The sequence below is a fragment of the Littorina saxatilis genome, linkage group LG2 (genome assembly GCF_037325665.1).
Source record: "Littorina saxatilis isolate snail1 linkage group LG2, US_GU_Lsax_2.0, whole genome shotgun sequence".
NCBI classification, from domain to species: Eukaryota; Metazoa; Mollusca; class Gastropoda; order Littorinimorpha; family Littorinidae; genus Littorina; species Littorina saxatilis.
In genome coordinates this window covers 98,974,705-98,994,273 of record NC_090246.1, presented here as the reverse complement: position 1 = coordinate 98,994,273, position 19,569 = coordinate 98,974,705, and the positions used below count along the sequence as shown (strand labels likewise).

General features: G+C 39.9%; 1 protein-coding gene across 3 annotated transcripts in view; it reads left to right on the top strand.

The window, feature by feature from the left end:
* Positions 1–18,507, top strand: part of LOC138960288 (WD repeat-containing protein 86-like) — a 48,732-nt gene extending 30,225 nt beyond the window's left edge. For all 3 annotated transcript variants that reach the window (XM_070332119.1, XM_070332118.1, XM_070332117.1), the window contains exons 3-5: positions 1,389–1,524; positions 5,875–5,978; positions 10,435–18,507. In XM_070332119.1, coding sequence (XP_070188220.1) covers positions 1,389–1,524; positions 5,875–5,978; positions 10,435–10,680 — 486 coding nt within the window. In that variant the 3' untranslated portion in view covers positions 10,681–18,507. The remainder of the gene's footprint in view (positions 1–1,388; positions 1,525–5,874; positions 5,979–10,434) is intronic.
* Positions 18,508–19,569: the final 1,062 nt, after the last annotated feature.

Below are 19,569 nucleotides of genomic sequence, written 5' to 3'. Positions count from 1 at the left end.
GCGAGTTCATTAAAATGAATGTTACAAGTCCTTTGGAGTACGCGAACACAAATATATTTTTAACACTGAAAATGTAGTCACTTATCCGAGACCACACGGAGAGGTTTAGAGGTTTCATACGACATCGCTACATCTTCGATGCCCGATGGTATTCCCTAAGCGGATCAAGAGCAGATCATGAAGACTTGCACTCACCCCCCCCCCCCCCCCTCCCATCTCTGTAATCTCTGTGCTTAGGAACTTGTCGTCTTATGTCCGCAGGTGGTCAGATATGGCTTATGAGCACCAGTTGGTGACCACAAAATCCTCTTCCTTATTCCCTATCCTCTGCTGGAGGTCGCCATTGTCGATACCGTCATTGTTATTGCTGTTGTTGTTGTTGTCGACGTCTTCGTCAATATCATTGTCGTTATCGTCTTGAAGTTTGGGTTCCGAGAAGTAAGTATTCATCGTCCTATCCCCTCTTAACCTCTTTAGTGTTCCCAAGCGCCTCGATCGCTGGTACTACGTATAGTATGTGTTAGGTTTGCCTTTCGGGTGTTGCACTGGGACCGGTTCTTCTGGTAAGGAAGGGAACAAGGGTTACACTCCATTTATTTATTTATTTATTTATTTATTTATTTATGTATTTATGTATTTGTGTATTTATGTATTTATGTATCTATTGATTTATTTATTGATACTTTATTATTGCAATGACGGAAAATTCGGATCACTTCCTCCCATTGGAAAGCTGACAGTAGCAAGAGTTGTTCGTTTTCAGATTTAAATAGCCACCTGCACTTCCAGCTACTCTGCTAAGCCCTTTGACATGCCACAGCGGTGACACAGAGGCGAGACATGGATAGCGTCTCTGCGACATAACATAAAATTGCCCCTTCTCCAACCTGTCAGCCGAGGATCACAAATTCAGTTCTTTACCAACTGAGCTATTTACAGTCAGGTTCCATGTGTATCTGCTTTCGTCACAGTAAATATCGATGAACAAGGGCTGTGCACTTACATTTTTTCCTTTTCCTTTTCATGACTGTATTGTCCCATTGCTGGGAAATTGGGGTCGCTTCCTCTCAGTGGAAAGCTAGCAGCACCAGAGTGGTGCTACCCAGGTGTGTGCGTGTTCAGGTGTAATCAGCCACGTGCACTTATGGCAGAATGACCGAGGTCTTTAACGTGCCACAGTGATGACACGGGGTGGAACATGGATACCGACTCTGAGTCTGCACATAAAGTTGACCCGTGTTCGTCCTGGCTCGGATTCAACCCCGTGACCCCCAGATCACAAGTCCAATGCTCTAACAACTGAGCTACCGGGCTCGATTGAATCAACAAATATTCAGTTTTGTCTTGCTTCTAATGTTGGTGCACGGTGTGCACGTACTGTGTTACAGGTGGTGAACAAAATCATGTACACCGGCAGCTCGGACCACACGGGACGCGCCTGGGTCACGGAGTTCGGGGAGCAAACACGGCTGTACAAGGGCCACAAGCACACCGTCAGCGTCATCAAGATCTACGACGGCATGGGTACGTTCACTGTCTGGAGAAGACAAGAAATATAATTACGTTCTGTTTACTGAAGTTTTATATTACTGGTGGATGTTGGGATATTATTACAGGGGCACACCCTGTTGAAGGAAGACGGCACACACAGACACACACACACACACACACACACAGACACACACACACACACACACACACACACACACACACACACACACACACACACACACACACACACACACACACACACACACACACACACACACACACACACACACACACACACACACACACACACATTTGAACAATAGATAAAAAAAAAAGTAATGCGTAGTCAGCTGATACAACGTTCAGCAGACACAAACACAAACACTCATTGTCCAGCAAATACAACTACATCAAAAGACATCAATCAAGTTTTGGAAGATGTCAGATTAACTCGCGCATGGTGATGAGACTGAATTTAAGAACAAACAGCGTGTTCGCAAGCTCTGCGCACGATGATTATACTGAATGCTTTATTGCAACTTCAATCCGAACATTACACGCTGAAATGAATACACACACAGAAGTTCCACTACGACCGCGAGAGCGATGATAGCATGTGCACACACAGAATACACTGGGGAGGTGTAACATTCCCCTGTTGGCATGTGGCGAACACTCGACAATAAAGCTCATTATTTTGTAACTTCTATCACGCGGTATATCTACGGCTAATCGATACAATCTGCCAATCGATAGGGAAATGATAGCCGTCAACGGCTATCGGACGCTGCTTCCCAGCCCCCTCTCTCCCCATCCCCTTCCTAAAACTATCTCGTCTAATCCCTCTTCCTCAATCCGTCTCCTCACCCCACTTCCCATCATGCAGTTGCTGCAATTATGTCACTTGATGAGCCTTCGGTACACTGCCCTCTCTCTTCCAATCCTCTCGTGTAATTTTCTGTCTCTTTCATCCCCCCCCCCCCCCCCTTCTCCAAAAAACCCGTATAACTTCATGAAAAACAAAATCATCTTCTTTTCCAAGCTCCTAGCTCTTACTTGAATCTAAGATCACAACGTGTAATGAAAAACAAAATCATCTTCTTTTCCAAGCTACTAGCTCTTACTTGAATCTAAGATCACAACGTGTAGTGAAAAACAAAATCATCTTCTTTTCCAAGCTCCTAGCTCCTACTGGAATCTAAGATCACGACGTGTAATAAAAAACAAAAGCATCTTCTTTCCAAGCTCCTAGCTCTTACTGGAATCTAAGATCACGACGTGTAATAAAAAACAAAAGCATCTTCTTTCCAAGCTCCTAGCTCCTACTGGAATCTAAGATCACAACGTGTGATAAAAAACAAAAGCATCTTCTTTTCCAAGCCCCTAGCTCCTACTCGAATCTAAGATCACGACGTGTAATTAAAAAAAAAGCATTAATGTCTATCTTCTTTTCCAAGCCCATATAGCTCTTACTGGAATCTAAGATCACGACGTGTAATAAAAAACAAAAGCATCTTCTTTTCCAAGCCCCTAGCTCTTACTGGAATCTAAGATCACAACGTGTGATAAAAAAACAAAAGCATCATCTTTTCCAAGCTCCTAGCTCCTACTGGAATCTAAGATCACAACGTGTGATAAAAAACAAAAGCATAATCTTTTCCAAGCTCCTAGCTCTCACTGGAATCTAAGATCACAACGTGTGATGAAACATCAAAAGCATCTTCTTTTCCAAGCTCCTAGCTCTTACTCGAATCTAAGATCACGACGTGTAATGAAGAAAACAAAGCATCTATATCTATCTTCTTTTCCAAGCCCCTAGCTCTTACTGGAATCTAAGATCACGACGTGTAATAAAAAACAAAAGCATCTTCTTTCCAAGCTCCTAGCTCCTACTGGAATCTAAGATCACAACGTGTGATAAAAAACAAAAACATCTTCTTTTCCAAGCCCCTAGCTCCTACTCGAATCTAAGATCACGACGTGTAATGAAAAAAAGAAGCATTTATATCTATCTTCTTTTCCAAGCCCCTGTAGCTCTTACTGGAATCTAAGATCACGACGTGTAATAAAAAACAAAAGCATCTTCTTTTCCAAGCCCCTAGCTCTTACTGTAATCTAAGACCACAACGTGTGATAAAAAAACAAAAGCATCATCCTTTCCAAGCTCCTAGCTCCTACTGTAATCTAAGACCACTACGTGTGATAAAAAACAAAAGCATCATCTTTTCCAAGCTCCTAGCTCCTACTGGAATCTAAGATCACAACGTGTGATAAAAAACAAAAGCATCATCTTTTCCAAGCTCCTAGCTCCTACTGGAATCTAAGATCACAACGTGTAATGAAAAACAAAAGCATCTGGGTTGTTCTCTAGAGCTGGGTACCATTTTGTGACATGCATTGTCAGTCCTTTAAACTATGATAACGTACATTCAATGGCAACTAGAACGTAGTATCTGTACTTATTTCAGTAGTTCTCCAGTTAGATAATGATACAGACATGCAACAAAACACATAATATATATTTGTGTCTTCTTTTTTCCGGATGTTTTGTGTTTAAATCCATGTCACAACCTTTTGTTTTCCTGTTACGAAGTTGACTTACTTTAAAATCCTTGTAATTTACTGAACGTAGACAAACAAACTGTGCAACTGTTCCTAATTATAATTCTTTATCTGCAGGCCAAGGATATATATGGAACAAGTATTTATTAAGGAAATCAATGCGTATGGTTAAAATGTCTCAGTTCAGTAAAGGAAAGTCAACTTCGTAACATGGTTTCCCCTGGTACCCAGCTCTGGAGAATGACCCATCTTCTTTTCCAAGCCCCTAGCTCTTACTGGAATCTAAGACCACAACCTCATGATTAGAAGGACAGACATTTTGCAGTCACAGTTTCTGGCCCTGGAAGGGATCGGGGATTACAGCAAACAAGAACATCCTGTGACTGTAACATCCTTCAAATGTCCATGCATTGTTGAGCCTTTTCAAAGCCTTTCTGTAACACTTTATCGAAATAGAGTCGGTTTACTTTTGTGATTTAATTAATCATCAGCCCTGAGAGTATACATAGATCTTAATGAATCTTACGGGCATCTTGCTTTTATACAGATTTGTTTGTATTCGATTCAACAGATAGGGTTCACATTTCCTAAATAAAAACAACTTAACATTTTTCAAAATGCACTTTGATGAAAGTTACCTGGTTTGTCGATGATGTCGAGATTGGAAGTGCTTTGCGTATCATTACGTCACTGCGCAAATCGTCATGTATTTGATCACGTGTGTCGTTGTATCATCGTTGCATGCATGTCACTTGTTGAAAAACATTGTTTATCACACATTCACAGACTCACAATTTGACACAAATACTGCATACTTCATATTCACGAAGTTAAAACACATTGTCGACTTGCAACAAACACAACTAGAATGTCGCAGGTAAATACTTTTTGTCGTTGTCTTTAACCATCAAATGGAATGAGTTTTAGAACATTTAGTTTGAGAAATTGAACAAGTTGATAAATGTGTCTCGTTGAGAGTACGTGCAGTATTACTCACAACCCTATTCATGGCATTCACAGAACTTGACATTGTGACATATCTTGTGTATTTACGTACAATGTGCGTCGTGTGAAAGCGTGTTGTCCGGACATTTACATTCTGTGAATGTGTGCGTGTTCGTGTGTCAACGTGTTGTCCGGACATTTTCACTCTGTGAGTGTGTGCGTTTTCGTGTGTCAACACGTGTCTCTAACGTCCATAGACGCGAGTGTCTGAAAACTGCAGTTTCAGTCAGTTACAACGATGTAAACTGTATTGTACATTGTGCGTTGAGATGTCCATGTGCTTCCTGCGTCATCCTGGAGTTTTGTGTGGTCGTCAAGAGGACTGAACAATGAATCACACGAAACGTGGATTTCTCCTTACAAGTGTTTCATATATTATGTTTCTCATCAGTGTATTGTTTGTGAGTGTGATGTATGTATGGCCGAGTGTTTGTCCAGTATGTTTCTGTCATTGTCCGATAATAGTCTGCTCGTCGTGAGCGATCTGTAGTAATAACAAGTTGTCAAGCGGGATTCAGTTCAGCCTGTCTTGTTTGTTTCGTCGTGTCGTTGTTTGTTCGAGCGTTTGTGATAAATTTACTTTTAATTTAGTTGTTTAACATTTTGTTTGTTCAAGTGCTGACCAGTGTTTGTTTGGTCGTGGGTTTGTCAAAATGGGAGACCTGAACACCCCCCCCCCCATCCCCCCTCCCCCACCCCCGCCCTTAACGCGATCCGACACCCCTATGATCACGTCCCCATTTCTTGCATGTGTCTGTCCGAGAATTGACTTGTTCGCTCTGACGTGTTGCACGTGTTGTGTCACGTGACTTGCAGTGTTCACCGCCTGTGGGGATGCCATATGCCGTGTGTTTGACGCCAAAACCGGCGAACAACTGCGCGAGATGCCAGGCCACGAGAGCACCATCACTGCTATACAGGTCACTCTCAACCCCCCTGCCCCCACACCTCACCCCATAACCCCCCCCCCCCATTAGTTTCAGCTCTCCTTCCTTCTTTCTTTTTTTCAGCAATTCTCTTTGTTTCACTAGCAGGATCATAGCCTTTCTTGCATTTTTGTGGGCAATATTTTCTACACTTGTGTGACATTAGTAGTCGTTCTTGCACGTGTAGTTATCTACTCTATTAGTTCGGATGTTGTTGGTGGCGTTGAATTATACTTAAACCACCTCTATTCATAATCTGTGTACGTGTAGCACCGTTTCCTCTTGTTTGTGGATCTTTCCCTTTTGTCCTGTGACAGAAGAATACCCATCCTGCTTCATTAAATGAGTGACTACTAATCCGTTCAGACTCACCTTCGTGCAGGCAACTAATTGTCTAGATCCGAGCGATTATTTACGTTCTTCAGTTCCCCCTTTCTCATCCATCAAACCGATTTGCTGGGTTTTCAATTCCCGTTTATTATTTCTTCTTTCAATCCTCGACTGACAGTTCTCTCTCTCCCTCCCTCTGTCTCTCTGTCTCTCTCTCTGTCTCTCTCTCTCTCTCTCTCTCTCTCTCTCTCTCTCTCTCTCTCTCTCTCTCTCTTGTTGGTGAGATAAAACTAACTGAGCACAGAATTAATTTATTTTCAAACATTCTAGTAGCTACTCCTACCCATAGAACTTTACGACTTTTATTTTTATTTTGTGTACCCCACTAATCAAAAATGTAAGTGTAGCTTTTGCAAAGCTATTTACCGTATGTACTATCTAACTTACTTTGTCTTTCTCGTTATGACCATCACTCTTTGAATCAGATGTCAACCCCGCATTTCTTTTCTGGATGCTAAGACATCTGCCAGTTGATCCCAAACGGTCATCTATGTTCACAGACTTGTATTTAAGCCCGTGGCTAAGTAAGTGTAAAGTGCAGTATTTTCCAAAGCAATTTGCCGTATACAACAAATCTGATGTGTTCTGTCTCTCATGTTCTCTGAACCAGGTCTAAATCCTTCACCGACAGTCATTCTTTACTGCATGGTCACATGGTGGGTGGGATTCTTCCGGTATATACCGGAAATCCGGATTCGCAATGTCTGTGCTGACGTTTTTTGGGTTGTTAATTATACAAATCCTTCAGCGTCTGGGGGCCCCCAAATACCCCTTAAAATTCTTCAGAATTCATGAAAGTTTTCAGTCCCACCCATGTTACTGATCTTACTGTTTCAAATGTTATACTCTATCGCTCACACCTCATTAGTGTTTTGGTGTAGCAAGATATGACGAAGGGTATCTTCCGTGTTTTCCAATTCTGAACTGGTAGTGTAGTTAGCGTGACGTTTTGCACTCTGGAGTCCTCATTGTTGAGGCTTTTTCTGCACAAGCACACGCTTCACTGACATATTGCACTTCGCAGAAACTTTGATCACTGTCGCTTTTTGGGGTGCACCCAGAAGCATTCCTTCTGTTCTTGACACAATTTCTTCAGCTGTTTGCACAGCAGATACAAATATGTGCAGGCTTCTTCAAGACTTCTGTCTCAATTTGCTAACAAACACGCATCTAGCGTATTACTTCGACTGATGTTTGAGATGTTTTTCTCAAATGGCTTCTTTGCAGATAATGAACCCTATAATGTCTGCAAGCAGACTATGTCAAACGAAGACATTCAACTGAAGAAGTTGCGTGAGAAACAATTGCGCTGGGTTAAGACTGATTAATTTTCACCAGCAGTGCAGGTCACACGAAAACAAGAAGCAGTGCGTCAGTGTCAGGCGAAAGTAGACTGGGACTGGGAGACGGGCTGAATTATTGAGCGCAATGTGCAATTCAAAATCCAGAGTAGGTGTCAGTCATGAGTAGACTGGTAGACAGGCATTAGGTCTGAATTATTGAGCACCATGTGTAATTCTGAATCCTCTGAATATATATTTAGCTTACTGCGCATTTCTTTTGCGTTGAGTCTATCGATGATATCTGGGTAATTGGAGACCACTTCCCCGCTCAAGAAGTGGACTCCACTTCCATTTTCACAATTGTGCGCCTCTAGTGACATGTAACAGCCTTCAATCTGATTGTGTTGTGTTAAATGGCAATTGAGGTTTGGCAAAAGCCTGTCTACAATTCAGATCAAACTGGCTTTTATTTTACCTTTATTCTGAAAGTGACTCAGCTAGATCCCAAATGCTCTCTGTGTTCTGCGGTCATGGGTCAAATACTTCCAGAATGCAAGACGTTGAAAAGCTGGGAAATGATTTTCAGAGAAACAGAGTTCACTCAGTTCTTTTTTTACTAACAACTTCCACTACATCATTCTGCTGTCATATACCTTTGCAATTTACTAAATTCGCAACGAGTCCATGTCCTGCTGCTGATGGACCAATCTTGTCTTGTGAACATGTACGTGCTTAGTGTGCTTTCATGTGTTCAGTTTGGTTTTGAAATATCTGCTGATAAGCAGGTTTTAAGCTTAGTATGTACGTGTACTGTGTACTATTTGTTCATTTGTCGTGAAGTCAAGATGCACACGCTGTTTAACTACATGTGTATGTGTGTTCCGCATAATTGTGTTGTTTGCGATGCTTAGATTCCTCAGCGATGCAATCTAACCTGTTTAACCTTTTTTGTATTTTATTTCTGACCGCTAGTGTTTACGGCATGTGGGGATTGTCTTACAAGATGTTTCAACGCGAGAACGGGATCTCTGTTGAGAGAATTCAAGGGACATACGGGTATCGTCACAAACATACAGGTAGCAAGAGTGACTCCCCCCCTTCATTCACGCATGCGCATGGACTGTTGTGATTGACCCGGAGGCTTGAAAATGGACCTGTCAGCCCGCTTGCATTTTGGAGTTTACCTTTCGCCAGTTACCTTGCATGCTGTGTGCTGTTTGATACATTTTGCATGGGAGTAAAGGAAATACTGTGTTTGGAAATATATTTATTCATGAGAGTGCATGCGTAAAGATTTACAGCGTCGAATCACCTCACAGCATTGTGATGGCAAATGCAAGCCAAACGGACATTTATTTAAAACTGGCAAGCTCTAACGTTTACAGTTTTGCTGCACTGAGTACCTATCACTTCGATCATAATCAGTAACATCTCACAAATGATTAACACAATTTGATAGTTCAAAAGGTAATGCTTTAAAGGCAAGTTTCCAGAAAAAAAACCAGTTTGGGAAGTTTAATTAATATGAAGATCTAGGGCAACCTTGCAAACAATAAAAAAGATAATACGCGATTAATTTTTGCCCTGATTTAAAATTGCTTTTGATTGCTTGGCTTTTTAGAGGTGCACTTGTTTTCTTTGATGTTATAATTTACCAACTTGCTCTGCATTTTGTTTTTTTAATTTGTGTCTGCTACCGATTTTTGTTTATTCCTTTCCCATCTACACGTGGGTGCCTGTTTATCATAGGAATTTATAATGCTTGATAGTAGTTTCAGAAATACGGGCATATTCCCTTTCTTTCTCCCGCTGCGCTGTAACTTGTTTATAATATATCGATAAGCGTTTGTGATGTTGCTAAGGCTTCAGTGTCTAATCGTTAAATGAAGTTTGAATTTGTTTAATGACGGATGGTTTTAAATCTGAATAAAACTTTAGATCAGATTGCTCTTGAGAATAATAACGTGATGCTTAAATGTAAACAGGATATGTGCATAAACTTAAAGGAAATATAATGTTTTAACCAATTAAAATTCACTTTTATGCTTCTTACAAAGTGTAAGTTCATTTGTTATTGATATCACGTGAGATGATTATTCTCAAACCACAAGCTGTTATATTTTTCTTAAGACTCGATTAACTATGTTACTGTAGATAAGATATGCATAAGATAACCGTTTTACACTTTATCGATCTGATTGTTTCATTTTAAATTTGATGCAGTGAATTTTCTTAAAAAATTAAAATGTTCGCGTCAGAAACAATAACTCTTATGATGGTTATAGTCTGCATTTGCTTGATTTTTAAATGTCCAGGTAAGAATTACAACAATGATCCCATATAAAGCAAAAGTAGAGTATACCCTGACGTTCTGTTTGATATTACTTAATCAAATCCTTAGCTACAGACACTTACTGGGGCCATGACCTTAGAAATAAGATATCATTTTGATTTTGGAAGTAGGGACAGTAACTTGTAGCCATGCTATTAAGTCTGGTCGACCTAATTGTACAGTTTGATTTATATATTAAAAGGGATGACGATGATGATGATGATGATGATGATGATGATGATGATGATGATGATGATGATGATGATGATGATTTATGTGTGACATAGCTTCTCATGCATTACATTTTCTTTTAAACAAATACTGTTGGGTTAGTACCATTAACCCTGAACTTCTCATGATTTTTATAAGAACATATTTAGCTAGTTTTGTTTACTAGACACGCTATTTAACTCTGACCTTGACCTTGACCTTGCTCATTTCGCAGTTGGTGGAAGGCCGTCTCTTCACCTCGTCGTACGACGGCTGCCTCAAGGTGTGGGACGTGTCGGAACTGGGCAGCGGCCACGACACCAACTTCAAGCTGCGCTACGCTCCTCGGATCGAGCCCATGGACGACGAGAAGGACAAGGAACAGACCAAGGAGATCGAGAAGTACGGAGGGGTGGGCAAGCTGGACAGCAACCAGAACCAGAACGGTCATCCGCAGTCCCAGAAGATCATGATCGAGTAAGAATGACTTCTTCCGAACAATTCCGGAATCGCGCTGGAACAAAAAGCTGAAGATCGATTCCGGAATCGAGCTTCGACAGTATCGAAAACCGACTCCGTAATCGAGCAACAACAGTGCCGAAGACCGCTTCCGAAATCGAGCTGCAATAGTGCTTTGGAGACCGTTTCCGGAATCGAATATTGTGAAGCTCGCTGTAGTTCCGGTAAAGGAAAGACTTCAAACATTTTTCTTCGAGGTTATCTGAAACAGGAACAATACTGACCGGAGAGCACTGTGTAGCTCGCTTTAGTTCTGGGACAGGGCAAGACTGAACACTGATTTCCTCGGGGTTATTTGAAACAACAAAAATACGGGCCAAAGACAGTTATGGTTGAGTTACCTTGGGTGCATAAGTTTTGGAATTTAAACATTCCCATTTCATGTACGATTAAACGTTTGCAGGATTTAAAGGACAAAGACAGGCATGTGAACATTACGATAATACTTAAGTAACATTATATTTAGAAGTAAAAGCCTGGAAACGTGCTTATATAGATCTTAGTGAAGGGTGGACAACAGTTATAAAGTTCTAACATCTGCACAGGCTAGGCTCTCTCGGAGAGTGGTGTTTTATAACTGTGTAAAACGAGACTCTGAGTAGAAATAAAAGTGTAACATTAAGCAGAGTCGTGTAGAAGGGTCACTGCGCGCGATGGAAAACTATTACGAAAGTTACCAACGGTATACCCCAACTTGTGTACAATGCTTGCACATAGACCACAACAATTGTGTACCCTTTCTAAAATCGTTTTTTTTTTCAGAGTTAATGCAACACCAATGCCTTTGTGTGAAGTTGTGAAGTAAACACTATTTAGTAGTAGTTTTTGAATGGGTAAGGATCGCCAAAAGGTAGTGGATGGGGATGGAGTTGGGGGGGGGGGGGGGGGGGTCAAATATGAAGAGTGTCTGTGCTCTGATCTTGCGCTGAAATGTAAAAGTGATCAGGGCATTCTCCCGAATACGCCCCGAAAAAGTGACGTCACATCCTGAAAAAAGCAAACATCTGAGATTCACTCACGGCGACGGGAACCTAACTTGGGGCTGAATCGGGTCATTACCGCGAACAAACACTTTCAAACTGTGTAACCGGATTTTGGACGAATATTGTGATCGTTTCAAGGGGATCGACGTTTTGAACTGGCAGGAGGCATTATTGTTAAGCTTTACTTATGCTTTGCCATCAAAAATGAGTTGGAGAACTTCTCTACAAAAAGCATGAGCTTACCGAGGATGATTCTCGGTGTGACTGTGATATAGATTGCAACTAAATACGCAGTCCGACCGTTTTATTTAGGTATTTGACGAATGGGTTTTGTTTTTTTTCGCAATAAAAACCTAGTCGGGAAGATTTGTTGAAAAGTGGCCAAAGAAGCTCTCGAAATACGTGACCATTTTTGGTTGTGGAAGTGAAGAGGAAAATACAAGATTGTCATTGCTGCGAGCTGAGATTGATGACATTTGTAACACGGTAACCTTATTGATGTTGGCTGTAGATTGTTTTTGTTTTGAGGCTGGGATGAAAAATACAAAACATCAAAGAGGTTAACTGTCGGTGTTTTCTGAGTGTTGTGATTCTTCGTCAGAACAATCAAGTAAATCAGGTCAAGGCAAATATTCGTCGAGTAATGTTTCCTAACTACCCAGGAAAGGGAAACAAAATAACCAGAGGTAGCCTAAACGCAGAGCAACTTTTCTGCCTCTTGGCATTCAAGGAATCATATGATTTAGACATTTCGATGATTTCAAGGTCCTGGTCTTTGGTAGAAGAAATTATACCGAATTAAAACTGAGATGAGTAGTTTGCATTCAGTGCTGAATAATACTTTTGATCCGCTGTATAGGGTTATTGCTATTTTTGGCAGGGTTTTGGTTTGAGTTCTCAGTTTAGTGCTTGAGATATTCAAAGGATGCATAATAATATGCTGCTGGATTAACTGTGATATTTTTTGTCATGTTAAATTTACATGTAAACACATTGTCATATTGATATACCTTTTCTTGTTTTGAAAATTTTCTTGTGAACACATTGTTATATTTTTCTGTATTACATTCAAAAGTCCGTCCGTCACTACAATTTACGTGCGTGTTAAAGCTGATCATTTATACACAAAAAAACTACAGATTTGTCTGTGGACTTGTTGGAATATTTGATAAATCTGCCCTTTAAGTTAATTTTGCAGAATTAATCAATTTTGGGCGAAGATCTTTCTTTTTTTCTTTCTTTCTTTGGTGTTTAACGTCGTTTTCAACCGTTCAAGGTTATATCGCGACGGTGGGCGAAGACCAACAATCCAAAATCTGAGATTTTTGTGTTGTGTCGGTTATGTTATGTAACTTATCCGTCCAGTTGAACTGGTGGTAGTTATTTTATATAATCGTTGTATTTTGACTCTACGGCGCCCTCTAGCCAGTGAGAGCTGTTTTTACGCTCAATTGCAGTGTGTTTGCATGTTGCATGGAACGCACAATGTTCGATGGACTTCTGATGAGAGGACGCTGCTCCTATTTAATCGCAAAATGATGACAACACGCATTTAATTATTTTTTCTGTTTTCGATTTTTTTTTGGGGAGACCGCTCTCCTCTGCCGAAAAGTGGACTCAAAATGAAAGTGGATATTTTAGGAACGTTGCTAGTTTTGATTGTCCGAAATGGTCATAAATGTGTGGGAAATTTTCGTAAGATTAAGGCAGTCTTATACCTTAGCCTTTTCAGCAGCTTGAAAACGTTGGCTACTCTACCGAAATGACGGACACGTTTTCGGTGATTTCAAAGACGTCCAGGCGTTTTAAAATATGCCAAAGTCAAACGACATCCCTGAAATTCACACTAACTGTTTACGTCAGTGAGTGACTCGGCTTTATATCATTGAATATTCCCCCATCCAAAAATATTGGAAAATTACTCATTGGAGACAAATATTTTAGGAGAGCTTTTTCTTTATGATGAGCACAAACTTATATCTCTATCATCATATTATGACAACAAATCTCTATCATCATACTATGACAACAAATCTCTCATCGATACTTTGAGGTATCTGATTTGTTTGACCAGCCTTGTGACTTTGATACGACAAATTCTATCATTCTATCATTTCCCTCCTGAACAAAATGACCTGTATTAGTGCATCTGCACTGAACCGTGTGTTTGATAAAGTTACCTTCAAGAGACACCACTAGTATATATATGCAACAGTCAAATCAGCCGTCCACTAAAAAATGTCCAATAGTAGTGCATGTGCACTGAACCGTGTGTTTAAGAAAGTTGCATTCAAGGGACAACTATAGTATATGCGACATTCAAACCAGCCGTCCACTAATAATACTGTCTGATGAATATGATCTGCTGAACTTTGTTTCTTAAAAGAATCGATGTTTGTAAATACTGTCTTTACACGTATTAAGTCGTCGCTTATCTTAAATATGCAGACAGCCCTATTTTTTGGGGGTTGCCTACAAAATGTTGAATCTGCTGTCTTTGAGAATATAATTTACTTACCTGTGTACTCATTTTTGAGAGAAGTGCTGAATGATCTATTTGGTCTTTACGCTGAAATGTCGATGGAATTTAATTTCCTCTTGTTTGTTTTGCTGAATTTTTGCCGGACATTTGTACAAGACGCATTATTTGTGTGGTGATTGTTTTTACATTTAGTCAAGTTTTGACTAAATGTTTTAACGTAGAGGGGGGAATCGAGACGAGGGTGTGGTGTATGTGTGTGTGTCTGTGCGTGTGTGTGTGTGTGTGTGTCAGTGTGTGTCTGTGCGTGTGTGTGTGTGTAAAGCGATTCAGACTAAACTACTGGACCGATCTTTATGAAATTTGACATGAGAGTTCCTGGATATGATATCCCGAGACGTTTTTTTCATTTTTTTGATAAATGTCTTTGATGACGTCATATCCGGCTTTTCGTGAAAGTTGAGGCGGCACTGTCACGCTCTCATTTTTCAACCAAATTGGTTGAAATTTTGGTCAAGTAGTCTTCGACGAAGCCCGGACTTCGGTATTGCATTTCAGCGTGGTGGCTTAAAAATTAATTAATGACTTTGGTCATTAAAAATCTGAAAATTGTAAAAAAAATATTTTTTTTATAAAACGATCCAAATTTACGTTTATCTTATTCTCCATCATTTTCTGATTCCAAAAACATATAAATATGTTATATTTGGATTAAAAACAAGCTCTGAAAATTAAAAATATAAAAATTATTATCAAAATTAAATTTTTGAAATCAATTTAAAAACACTTTCATCTTATTCCTTGTCGGTTCCTGATTCCAAAAACATATAGATATGATATGTTTGGATTAAAAACACGCTCAGAAAGTTAAAACGAAGAGAGGTACAGAAAAGCGTGCTATCCTTCTCAGCGCAACTACTAAACCGCTCTTCTTGTCAATTTCACTGCCTTTGCCATGAGCATGAGCGGTGGACTGACGATGCTACGAGTATACGGTCTTGCTGAAAAATTGCATTGCGTTCAGTTTCATTCTGTGAGTTCGACAGCTACTTGACTAAATGTTGTATTTTCGCCTTACGCGACTTGTTTGTTTTGACGTCACACGCGTATGGTTATATTTATTATACCCTCTCTGTAGTTTTTGTTGCTTATGTAAGTAGATTTATATTTGTTCATCATATGTAGTACCCTTCCCGCGCAGCTTACAGTAAAGGCAGTAGTTGTGTTGACACCAATTTTGATTTGTCTTGCACGGGCACAAATATTTGTTACAATCCAAATACGCAGGTAAACTTGGCTCTTTATTTTTTCTCTCAAATTGTTGTTGTTGTTGTCCATATTGCATTGAACACGTTTTATTTGTTCCGTTGCATAGGGTCAATATTGCACATACACCGAAAACAAGAAGAATGTTCAGACATCTATGCTTAACAGAATTGCTATGCATGTCGTTAGAATGTCCCTTCACAGCAAAAGGAGCTTTACACTTAAAAACACCCCAAGCAAACTAGCAAGCAACAAACAAACCAACGAATCAACCCACCCACCATCTCCTAAGCCGTGCTGAGCAGGCTATCATCTTCCGCCTCCGCACTGGACACTGCTGCCTCAAAGCACACCTAAGGAGGATAGGTGTAGCAGAGTCTGCCACATGTGACTGTGGAGAGGGAGATCAGACTCCAGAACATGTTCTCCAAGCATGTCCCCTCCTCCACCAACTGCGGATCCAGACATGGCCTGACCAAACAGATCTGAGGACCAAAATGTGGGGAGCACTGGAGGACCTGGAAAGAACGTCCATGTTCATGGCATCCTCCAGATTCCGAGTCTGACACAACCGTCGTACGAAGAAGAAGAAGAAGAAGAACCCACCCACCCAACCACCAACAACAGACCAACCTTTTTCCAAACCACACCACACCAGAAACAATATTAACGAAAATGTGCTTACGCAGTGTCTTACAGTTATCCATCTCTGGACTGAAAGAGAGTAACACTTTTCTGTCGACATGATTGTATCCGTTACGGAAGAAAGAAAGGGGGAAAACAAAGTACTCACATCTGTTTATAAACGTAATGCTTCCACACAGTAATTTTCTTTTGTGTGTGTATGTACAATTCTCGATTACAACATTGAAATTCACGAGGACAAAAAGAGCTAAAATGTGCATAATTTATTAGCGTGATGCTTTTACACGGTCATGTTTTTTTTCGCCCTGTGCATTTCTCCTTTACACACCTGAAAAATTCATAGCGAAAAACAACGAACGAACTATAATCCGCATACAGACGTGTACATTTCACACAATACTATAACACCGGCCAATCGACATAGCCGACCTCAATAGTGGTATGAACATTTAAGCTAAGCTCAGAGAGGGAAAGAAAGAGAATCTATCATGGTGTACAATACCTTCGCTAGTCGCATAATCAATAAGTCATAGCGAGGTCAACCAAGGCGTGACGCATTTCGCTTGTGGTGTGGTCGATTTCTATCATTATTTCATGATGTGCTGACCACACCACAAAAGCCTGACCATTTACCTGGTCAGATATCCCATTTTGAGCTAGCTCGGATCGCTGGAGCGAAGGCACAAATATGCTGGTTGCTGTGTTCGCTTTTACTGCATGGCAAGGGAGTACAATAAATTGCTTGAGAAAGATGTTGGCTGAATAGGGTAGATGGTGGACGTGAAATAAGTACTCGGTAAAGTATTTTTGTGAAACTGAATGTTGATACAGTTTAAAGTCAAAAGAAAAAAACATAGCTCGGTTTGCATTAAATACAATCCAATACAATCCAAATTAGTACGATGCAAAATAGTACAATACAACGCACTGCACTACAAAACGACGCAACACAAGTCAATACTGTGCAGTAAAATACAATGCAATACTGTAGAGTACAGAACAATACAATATAATACAATACAATATAAAAGATAAATACACTACACTACACGGCAATCAAATGCAATGCAAAACAATACAATTCTATGCAATACAATGCAATGTAAAATATACAATAAAATGCAATACAATACAATTTGGTACAATACAAACACATAATACGATGTATGTGCTTAGCCCCCTTTTGTTGGACTATGACCCCCTTTACAAAAGGGAGTATTTTTATTTCTTATTTTCTTTCTTGTTTCTTGCGAAGCGTCCATGGCCATTATTACCGCTTTCTGTGAGAAACCGATTGCCTCGTTAGATTCAAAAGTTGCGGTTCAAAAGTGCAAACATGTTTTCCAGAGGCAATTACCCTTTTTCAAAAATTTGAATTGAAGTTTTATACTGACAAGTAACGAAATATGAACAATAGAATATGGGCTCATTTAAAAGTAGGGAAACAATACCAAAAATGATGACAAAGACAGATACAGCTCGAATGAAAACGACCCACTAACATGGTTTTTGTTGATTGACAGTAAAATGTTTGTGCTTGCTGAAAAATTATCCCAAGTGTGCTTTTTATAATTTATTGATCATGCACAGAATTATACATGAGGATCACTAGCTGAAGTATGAACCTATGTGATGTTTGTTTACCTTTCTGCGTCATTGTGATGTTTCTTGTTTCTTATTATAATAGGTATTTGTTGCATGTATGCACATTTTGGTGTAATGTTATATACATATTTGATAGTGAAGCTATCAAGAAGTAGTTAAAATATTATGTTTTTTGCGCATATGTGCTTAGAGATCTCGTCACTCGTGTATTGTAACAGTCCAAATATCAGAGGCATGCATACGCAGGGACAGAAAGACAAACATACAGACACACACACACTTACACACGCGTACACAATTACATACACACACAATTACACACACACACACACACACACACACACATACATACATACACTCACACATACACACACACACACACATACACACACACATACACACACACACACACACACACACACACACACACACACACACACAGAGACGGGGAGACAAGGTATCATATCCAAGTGTGTCAAAAGAAATAAAAGCAGAACAACATACACCACTCTAACTTTTTCTGATTTATTCATTCAACTTAATTTAATGTGACATATGATAATGGTTTAATGGTTTGATTTGCCGTTATGGTAATGCATTTGAGGAATATTTTGACATAATTATCAATCTACCTAATATTATTCGCAATCAAGTTTAATTGATACGGAAGAGAGTTATTGTGAAATGGGATCTATTTATGTATAGTAGCTGATGTTTTTTCCTAAAGGAGGGTGGGGGGAGTTTGAAAAAAATGTTGTCAGTATAAAGCGAATGTCATATTAAAGATACCTATTAAAGAATGTCAACAGTGCATTTTGTTGTAGTTTCCTTTTTGAAAACCACATTTGCTGTACATGTTTAGGCCCAAAAAAAATTTTTTGTCTGTTTCTGGTAACATGGCTAAAAAAAATAGGGTCGGTAGGTCGGGATTTTTTTATTTTTTTTAAATTTTTTTTTTTTACCCCAAATGTAGACCAATAAAACTAACTTTAAAAATCGCGCAAAGAGACTGGATTCACTATACATAGAGACAAGACACTCAACACATTTACAAATCGTCAGCGGACTTTCGTTTTCATACGTTTTTGTTGTTCATTTTCTCACCCTGTCCTTTTCCACCAAAAAAAAAAAAAAAAAACAATTTGAGTTTGGAAAAAAAAAGTTTAGGGTCGGCGCCGAAATTTAGGGTCGGTCGGGTGACCAGAAACAGACAATTTTTTTTTTGGCCTTAGCTGAAATTTTAGGCTCCACGTGAATTCTGCAAAAAACTCTCTGTTTCTTGTCTGTCTGTCTGTCTTTTTCGGTATAGATTTAGACACCTCATGTACGTAAATGGAGCATGTCTGCATTGTATAGAGTACATAGACTACCGAATCATCAGATCGTTTCACGCTGAAACGCTAGTATGCACGCACGCACGCACGCACGCCAACACATGCACACATACACAAACATGCACACACACACACACAGACAGACACACACACACACGCACACGCGCTTAGAGATCTCGTAACTCGTGTATTGTAACAGTCCAAATATTAGAGGCATGCATACGCAGGGACAGACAGACAGACACACACTTACACACACACACACACACACACACACACACACACACACACATCAACACGCACACACACAGACACACACACACACACACACACACACACACACTCACACACAAACACACACAAACACAAACACACTACATACAGGGATCGCGTTTACGCACGATTTTTGCGTATTTGACGCATTTTAAAAGTCGCTGACGCGTTTTTTTCGCCGCGCCGCGTAAGCCATACGCAAAAATATTGTAACTTTTTCTTGTCTTCACGCAGCGCTTTTGCTCTGACTTAATAATCACCCGATC